The sequence below is a fragment of the Morone saxatilis genome, unplaced genomic scaffold (assembly GCF_004916995.1).
Source record: "Morone saxatilis isolate NCDOM2014 unplaced genomic scaffold, NCSU_SB_2.0 Contig14, whole genome shotgun sequence".
Lineage (NCBI taxonomy): Eukaryota > Metazoa > Chordata > Actinopteri > Moronidae > Morone > Morone saxatilis.
Genome location: NW_023339696.1, coordinates 1,541,595 through 1,550,948, shown reverse-complemented (window position 1 = coordinate 1,550,948; position 9,354 = coordinate 1,541,595). Strand labels below are relative to the sequence as shown.

General features: G+C 37.9%; 1 protein-coding gene across 1 annotated transcript; it reads right to left on the bottom strand.

The window, feature by feature from the left end:
* Positions 1-4,111: 4,111 nt before the first annotated feature.
* Positions 4,112-7,895, bottom strand: LOC118323177 (dual specificity protein phosphatase 3-like; the record flags this gene model as incomplete). Its single annotated transcript, XM_035655109.1, is given in 2 exon segments — positions 4,112-6,219; positions 7,663-7,895. Coding segments are annotated over 2 exon segments (442 nt in total), but the record flags the coding sequence as incomplete, so codon positions are not given.
* Positions 7,896-9,354: the final 1,459 nt, after the last annotated feature.

The following is a 9,354-nucleotide window of genomic DNA, read 5'->3' as shown; positions in this document are numbered from 1 at the left end:
CACACACACACACACGTTTAATAGGACAGGAGGAGGTGCCTATTAAAAGACCATTGGCAGGATGATGGGGATTTAGAAGGAAGCAGAGGGGGTGGAAGAGTACTAGTGAGTGATGTTTGTTTTGTTTTGATGCTGAACTGTCTACATGTTGAGGATGTTGACAGTTTTTAAAGAGATTATTAATGTGCTTCTATAAATCAGAGACAGTGGTTATATGGCTTTAGCATACATGGCAACTCCAAAGACTGCAGTCTTAAAGTGAAATGTTCTTGGTAAAATCATCTACATCCACTGTGATGGATATCATTTTGAAAATTTAATGTATACAGCGTAACAGAAAGGCCGATAAGATGAATGTGATGAATGTTACAGATGTGATGAACTGCTGCTGTAGTTCTGCTCAACTGAATTAACACTATGTAATCATATATATAATATAATCATAGTTTCACTCATATTTTCCTTTAACTCATTTTAAAATCATGTTATATGTAAAATAGTTTATTTAGATATTATTGTTACTCTTTATTCTTAAATTGGATTCCTGTTAGCTTCCTGGGGGTCCATACTAAAACTCTTTCTTTTTGATGTGTTGACAAATTATTGTGTTACTTAATTAAAATTAAAGCCCCTGCAAACATGGCTTTGAATCTGAAGTATTTCTTTAAGAAAATAAATATTAATGGCTAAATAATATATTTTAATTGTCAAGAACTCAGCTAATCTACTTTATCAGGGCCGTGGGCGTGTGCTTTGATTTGATTGGCAGTAGCCTGGCAACAGGAGCAGACAGTCTCATGACATTTTGATTCAGATGTAGTTAAATCCTGATTGGTGACATCATGTTTCTCCGACCCAGCCCCACCCAGGTTAAACCAACAAGAAAAAAAGACACAAGGCCAGAGAGAAATCTGTTGTGTGAAATCATCAAAACTGTTAAATTACAAAGCTTAACAATTTTAAAACTGCAGTAGGTAATTTTTATAAAAAATGTTATAAAAAAAACTTTGTCATGTTTCCTAAAATTCATTATATCCTGACAGCCAATCAGAGCCAAGAAAGATCGTTGATTGTTGAATCTCATTCACAGGCATCAAATACTGATGCTGGACATGACACTCAACAATCAACTATGTTCAAGCCACAAACCCAAAGCATCTTCATATCTTTCTCAGCTCTGATTGGTTGTTTTTTTTCAGGCCCGGTGGATTCTTGCAATTACCATTAGGAGCACTAGGAGGAACCAGAGTGACCTGATTTTTTCACATATTATCTGTGTTCTGTACTCCTGTCAAGATATAATGAAAAGTTTAGGAAACATGACAAAAAGCTATATTTATAAAAATTGCCTAGTATTTCTGTGATTTAGTATTGTGATTCCACAAACTGGGTTAAATTAAGTTGAAACTCACATAGCAGAGAGCTATATCCTGACTTTTGAGCTTTGTATGGGTTAAGCTCTAAAACACTTGATCCTGCACTTCCCATAATGCAACTCAGTAGCATGTTTCTTTAGGTTTACCCTGCCTCACAAATGGCCATAAGTTTGTTACGCAGGTTTTATGTAATAAACTTGTCTTTTCCAGGCTCAAGTGAGAACAACCCTGATGATATTGAGGGGGTTATCAGACCTGACAAATTTCTGCTAGAGCAGGGGCCTGGGGACCATTTCCGGCCCTGAATCCCTTTAATCTGGCCCACAACATGATGTCAAAAAATATAATATAATCTGGCCCACAAGTTACTATAAAAAAAAAATTATTACATAACATAATTCTATTTTTTTTAAATGTATTTTGTTTGGTGCAAAATAATGGGAAAGGTCCAAGGGGCCTGCAAATGCATCAAACAGCTGATAAAAAGAGAGCAGGTTGTGCGGCTTTATTAAGATGATATTAAATGATGATATCAAAATCTTGATAGTGGTGGAAATACTCTCAGAATGCTTTCTTGTAATACTTGAACATTAAAGTGGCCCACCTGATAGACGACAATACCAGCAGTGGCCCCAAGCAAATCTGAGTTTGAGACCCCTGTTTTAGAGCCACAGAAGTCACAGAAGTAAGTGTTTACTCTCTTCCTCTTCATGTGTAAAATTGGTTGGATTGCCCCTTTAAATCCTATATGTGTATATTCTTTGTTCCAACGTATATAAAAATGAAGTGTAATGTAGAAACTACTCAGGTAAAGTTGCATCATTCTAAATGTTAATGCAGTTTGAATTGGTGACCCAGCTGACCACTGGTGCAACTATAGTGGTCCTACTGCTCCCTCTACAGGACAAACTGATTACTAACCAGCAACAGTGGTTTCTAACCTTTTTCTCTAATGTACCCTCACAGCCCTGTCCGATGAACTAAAGTACCCCTTGGAACAACATGTTCCAAACATGTCCATTTGAACTGATTGTATACTGGGTGTTATATTTTCTTTTAATACAGTTTCTGTAAATGTTAAGGTCAGTTTGGACATGTTGACATTTGTACTGCTATCACTTGGGAGTGGTAGAAACTTGACATTTAGCCATTACCTAACTTTCATTAATTACTTAAAGCAATTTACAGTATTGGATCCACTACTTTAGGTCTTTGGAGATTTTTCCTAATACTTTCAGCTAGCAATTTTAACAATGTATCCATTACTTTTAGCTTTCTATTTAAACATTTAAAGGACCAGTGTGTAGGATTAAGTGACATCTAGTGTCTGTAATTGGTGACCTGTGACAATCTTTCTTTCTTTTGTTTTTTTGTTGTTCAAACATTGCATTACATTGTACAATATTTCCATATTTTAACACTGAAAAATTATCATTTTAACCTACCAATATTAACTAATAATAAACAGAGATACAAAAAGAGAAGATAAAAAAGCCAATCAATATGAAATATAACATTGTAAAAAATAACACGAAACAAAAACACGGACAACATTACATTGTATGAGGGAGACGTAAACTATAAATACTAACTATAAATATACAGTATATAAGTTATCTTTTCTTATTCTTGTTTTGTTTTTTTACAAATACATTTTCCAATTATTCGATAGGTCTTATAGCTTCCATAGGACCTACTTGCTCCCTCTGTAGATAGAAATGGTAGGAACTAAAGCATTACTATAAGAAGTTATAGGTAAATAGTTTAAATACAGCTAATAATTAGCTGTCCGTCTCATTTATTCACTTGACTGCTTGCTCTGTACACAAATGGATTGAGCTGTCTTCAGTCTTTCTGAATATACCCCATGGTAACTGCAGAATTACCCGCTGCGGTACAAGTACCCCCTGGTTGGGAATCACTTATCTACTGTATGAAGCCAAAATGCAGTACATACGTATTTAGTCCATACTAGACACGAGAATCAAGGTTGGAATCTAAGACCAGAATAATTATTTTATGCCATAGAAATGTATACTGTGTATAAAATATGTTAAATGTGCAGCTACAACAAAACAAAGCTAAAAACCATTTACATAGGTAAGATACCAAATCCAGTTCAAGCTAGCTGGTGACAGCTAGCCTTGACTAAAGCTACATTGAGCTTTCCAACCTAGTTGTTATCTGTTGTTCAATACATTTTATTCTGATAAATATCTGAGTAATTTAATTTGATATCCCTAAGGCAGCAGATGAATCCAGCCAAGGGAAATAAAAACTGCTCAATGCTATTAAAGTCCACTGCCATCTCAGCTTTTGACTTTAGTTGACTTTTTAATTACTACCAAATGGTTAATTTAATAATTAACGGAAATAATGGAGTTTGTTTGTTGATAGGCTGCTGTATTTTTACCTTATATTCCCTCAACTTTTTCTAAAGGTCTGTCAATTTTTGTTGTAAAATGATTAAAATACATTAAATGAAGATATTACACCATCTATTACAGTATACCCAGTCAGCTTTTTCTCAATTCTTTTTTTACTGTTCTGTGCCTTTGTACTTCAGTTTCGTGTTACATCTTCAGAGTTACAGAAGTAAACTACTGTTAAGTGAAATAATATCAGACATGACAATATGACTGCAGTCAACAATCAATTTAGTTTGTCTGGAAGTTAGTATGTGCTGAATGTCACCTCAGTCATCAATATTTTGTTGTAAGACTCAAAGAAAATCAGCCATGTCATCTTAAATTTATTATATACATCTGAATGTATGAAAAGAGAGCAACAACAATCACAAGTGTCATTAGATAAAGTGCACTTCATATAAGCAGTGTCATAATCTGTGAGACTCAATGAAAGCCTACTGACATGACCAATTACATCACATCCTACTCAGTAATGCACATGATGATTCACAAGTTACAGGCTCAATAATGCACACTATGATAGATAATGCACACTCAATAATGCACACTATGACTTAATAAATATACATAGATACATAGCTGCTGTGCTATAAGAGGAATATAAACAACACATGTATATTACAAAGCATGCTGCTGTACAATATAAAACTGCTTAAACTCTATTCTACTCTACTGTACTATACAAAAACACACACATGTACACACACTAATGTGCAAAAGGTGTTGACTGAGAGGTTATCTAATAATGTTCAAGTTACTGGCAAATGTATCTCACATTCTGGCAGTGTCTAAATTACAATCAGAGACTTTAGTGGCTTGGTTTCACTCACTGGAACATTTGGCATTAAGTCATTAGGTCAAATACCTTCAGCAACCTGACAGGGCATGTGTGCAGAATGAATTGTCAAGAGCCGCTTAGTGTAAAAATGTGAGACACATCACTTCCCAAAAAGCACAAAGACTTGAAACATCAAGAAACAGCTAGCATGGCTCTCTCCAAAGGTAACCAGCACCTGTAAAGGTCACTAATTCACACTTTTATTTACGTATGCGCAGTAAAAACAACACGTTTTATACATTATAGTACATTTTGTTTTTAGATGGATTAAACCCATGAGATATAATATGTTAGTTACTAGCTTCACAAGCAGATTTTATTACTTTTAGACAGAGCCAGGCTAGCTTTTCCCCGTTTCCAGTCTTTGTGCTAAGCTAAACTAACTATCTACGGGCGTTAGCTTCGTATTCATCTCACAGACATGAGTGGTAGCAATCCTCTCATCTAACTGTGGGCAAGAAAGCATCGAATATATTTCTAAAATGCCAAACTATTCCTTGTTTTCCTTGCTGTTCCGATAATATCAAAACATCTCAATTTTACTAGTAGAAATCTTGCGGTATGAAATAGTGTCAAAATATTCCTATAAAGCACCATAACAGCATGACACATTTCTGACTGAGACAAACTTCTGAGGAAGGCTTCTAGACTTGAGTGCAATATACTGTAGGTCGAAGACGGTGCAGTTTTCTAAAACGACAAAAATGATTTTAATGTCATCCTTCTGTACCCTGAAAGTTCAATCGATTCAACATTAAAAAATCACAGTGTCCACTTGAAATCCCCTCTGGGAGTGTCTGGGACTGAGAGAATCGGCAGTGTCTGCAAGAGTGAGGCTAAGACAAAGGGCACAATGCCAGGAGGGGGAAGAGAGATGGAGGCTGGATGAGAAAAGGCGATGACAGCATCACATCAGTTACACCATCATTTCTTCCCCACAGTGAGTGTATTTAAATGAGCATTCCCTTCATACTTTGATATTGTTCTCTGGAGTAGTAAGCAGCAGGAAAACACATCAGACTATACAGGACATAAAAATACACTTACTGATTATTAAATGTCACGTGGACCTGAACCAAGATAAATATAATATTCAGAATACAGTGAATGCAGTGCACCTGGTTCTACACATTACATTGTATGATCAGTATATGGTATCACCAGTGTTAGTTGAAAATACTGTATGTAGTGTTTTGTACTATACATACACTCAGTGCTGTCAGCCTTTCATTATCCACGATACTCACATCTAGAACATCTCACAGCTCTGCGGCTCGTTAAAGCTGTAGAACAAGTGAAAGAAAGTGATGTGCAATTGTGCATACAGTACTTTTGTTCTCTCGCACAGACAGTCTTCCTCGTCTGCCTCATTTGTTCCAGAACTTTCCCTCTGCAGCCAGCCGCTGGTTTAGCAGACAGAGCTGCCGGAGGAAGCCATCGTTGGGTCCAATCTCTCTTTTCTGACGCACCATAGCCAGGGCGGTGTGGACGTCCATGTTTTGGCGAAGCATCAGGTAGGCTATGACTAAGGTAGGCGAGCGGCTGTAGCCTTCCCTGCAGTGAACGTACACTTTACCTGCAGAAGAAAAGACGTTTTTTTTTATTTTCTGGGCTTTTTTGCCTTTATTATACAGACGCAGCCATATACAGGGAGGGAAGTGGGGAGAGAGAGAGGGGAATGTCACTGTTTTGGTTTTGTCTTTGACAGTTTTCCCTCCAGTTTTGATTGTAACTGATTATACTTCCGCTCGCCTGTGGATTCAGTCATCTTGTTTTTGTCCCCGGGGTACACTTCTGATTGTTTTTACCTTGTTTGTTGGTTTTGTCCCTGGCTGTTATTTCGTCCGTGTATTGCCATCTTGGCTTGTGCCTTTCCTGGACTTATATCTGTTTACCTGCCTGTAAGTTATCTACAATAAATCATGGAAGTCATCCTGCTGCCTGTCCTGTCTTGCATTTGGTTCCAATCCTGAGTTTCCTAAGCTATCAGTGCGCCCTACAACTGTTCAGGTTTGAACAAACTCAGTGCTATCTTAAATATTACATTTGAGTTACATTTGATTTAAAGCTGCCAATTCAATGGCACTGGAAAGAGCTATAAACTAAATATTGGCATATCATCACCTTGTAAAGTTTTGGCTAACATGTTAGCTAACAAACCAAAATTCATTCATTTTTTATCTGTTTACTTTTACAGTTTACTTTATCTTGCTTTTCACTGTTTAATTTATGTCAGCTTTAGTCAAGCAAGGTGAAAACACCTAGTAGAGTGAGGGCTAATGTGTGAGCAAACACTTGCCTATTTGCAATTCCAGCAGAACATTCCAGCAGAGCAACATTAGCATTCAGTTGGAGTTGTGTTTCTGGCCACCTTTCAAAAGTAAGTCCAAACTTTACTCTTTTAGCTAACTCTGGCTCTTTAGCTGCTAAACACTCCACTACCTTCAGCAGCTAGTCGCTACCTGTCTCTGTCTGCTGTTTAGTGCTGAGCAGGTAGTGTACAGTGGGATTACCATGGAGAATAGCTTCTCTTGGAGCTGGAAACAAGGCTGAGCTGAGTTTAAGGGCCGGAAAATCAAAGCAATGAGCTACAACAGGCTCAAAAGTTCCATACAGCTGAATGGAACCGCAGACTCGAGTGATAATTATCTGTGTGTTTGAGTCAACCATTTCACATTACAGTCATGTGATCTGTTGTTTATATATAATTACTGATTAGTATAGTTTTAATATTGACTTTTAATTATAATTATTTAAAAATAATGCTTCTCTAGCCCAGAACATATAACATTCCCAATTCTACATATGGTATGTATGTACAGTCTATTATGTTTTATTTGATATTCAAAGTAGCTGTCTCACCACCATCAGCAGTTCATTTTCTATGAGTTCTAAAAAACGGACTCATAGTTGGTGTATTCATCAGATCAGTTTAATTTAATACGTTTTTTAAATATCAAGCAGCCACAGACAAACAGGATTTCAACTTCAGTTAATCCCAGCTGCGTTATCCTCTGACCTTTTCCATTCTTGTATGCCAGTGCCTTCTCGATAAAGTCTGCTGCCTCTTCAAAGTAGACGCTGATGTCAAAGTGGTCGGTGTCGCTGGCCGGCACGCCGTGGTAGATGATGCCCGTACCGGCGTAGAACTCAGCGTTGGTGTTGACGTGCATGAAGGAGTTTCCCTCTGCGGCGTTCAGGATGTGCGTGATGCCCTGGCGCTTAAGACGCATCGCGTTCATCGCCACGAACCTGCATCAGATCGGTAAGCAAAGCAGCACACACTGATTTCACACATCCTACTTCTGCTGAGTGATATCGGGCAAAATACAATTTGACAGTTAATGTTTTTGGATTAATGCCTGACCCCGGGTCATTCAGGGGTTAGCCCAAACCTAGGGACGTCTGTAGACATTAGGAGATTTTTTCCCATTTACCGCAACTGTATGCACTATTTTTCAATCCAGTTGAGTTAATAGAATGCCTAAAAATGTGTTTGTCATTTGGGAAAAACATGATAAAATGAACTGTTTTCCAGCTGTCTTCATTGTTCTGAAACCAGAACACATCAAATATTGAGGATGACTCATTGTCACTCCTGCCTCCTAAAAAGATGTAGAAATGGTCTGAGTTCACAGAATTAATGTTTAGTTGACAAATCTGCTACATTTGAATCCCTGCCATACAAAATCTGAAAATCTGAGATCCAGTGCTAAGTAAATGTAGTCTTCAATACTCTGTATGGAATAACATAGCAGTATGGGGTTGGTCTACTCCTGGTCACTCTGTTCTAATTTCCTTCTCTTTTCTTCTATTCTCATTCTCTTGGCTCCTCCACTGAATGAAGAAAATATTGTGGTAAATGAAAATGTTGGATGGGTAGTTGATGTATATATAGAGGGTTTATGCAGCAGATCTGGGAGATGCTCCACTCAGGGCCTGCCGTTCACTCAGACACCGCAACCGTCAAATCCTAATCGTCGGCGGAATCCTGCTCCAGCCAACAACCAGTCAGAAGGTTTGGCTTCCCTCCGAGAAATCCCTTAATAAAGAGTCTAGAAAACTCTCTCTTCGTTACATTGGCCCTTTCAGATTGAAAGAATTATTACTCAGCTGTCAAACTCAGCTTCCCCAGTCATGAAGATAATCCCACTTTTGTATCACCCTAAAAACCTGTATCAGTCAGCCCTCTGTCCTAACCAACCGAGTCTGTGTCTGCTTGTGGTTCCTCTGTTTAACATAACACCACCCAACTGAAACGATTTAATTTTTTTATCTTGAAGAAGCTTTGTTATTAAAAACCAGGTAGGATTTAACCCTTGCAGCTGGTGAATGATAACTCTGTGATGATGAAATGGGTCAGGAAGAGCCAACTAGATTATGTTACGTGAATTAATCTGGAACTGAGCTGTGAGATATGTAGATCCTGTCCAGTCTCGCTGCCACCCCCTGTTATTACTGACCCTACCTATGTATTTGGGGGATTGTGGATGTTTGACCCTCCATGTGTCTAACAGGTCAGCTGGTGATGATCGGTTTAGGCCTTTTAGAGGACTGGGGTGGGGTTCCTCATTGTCCATTCCACAGTAAAGTTACATCAGTTAAAATCCCACCTATGATTAAATGATCCTGGTGGGTCATGGGTGTTATGAGTTCCAGTGTGAAAAACCTCTCTTTCTGCTCCCTGATTTGGGGCTATATGTTGCGAAGC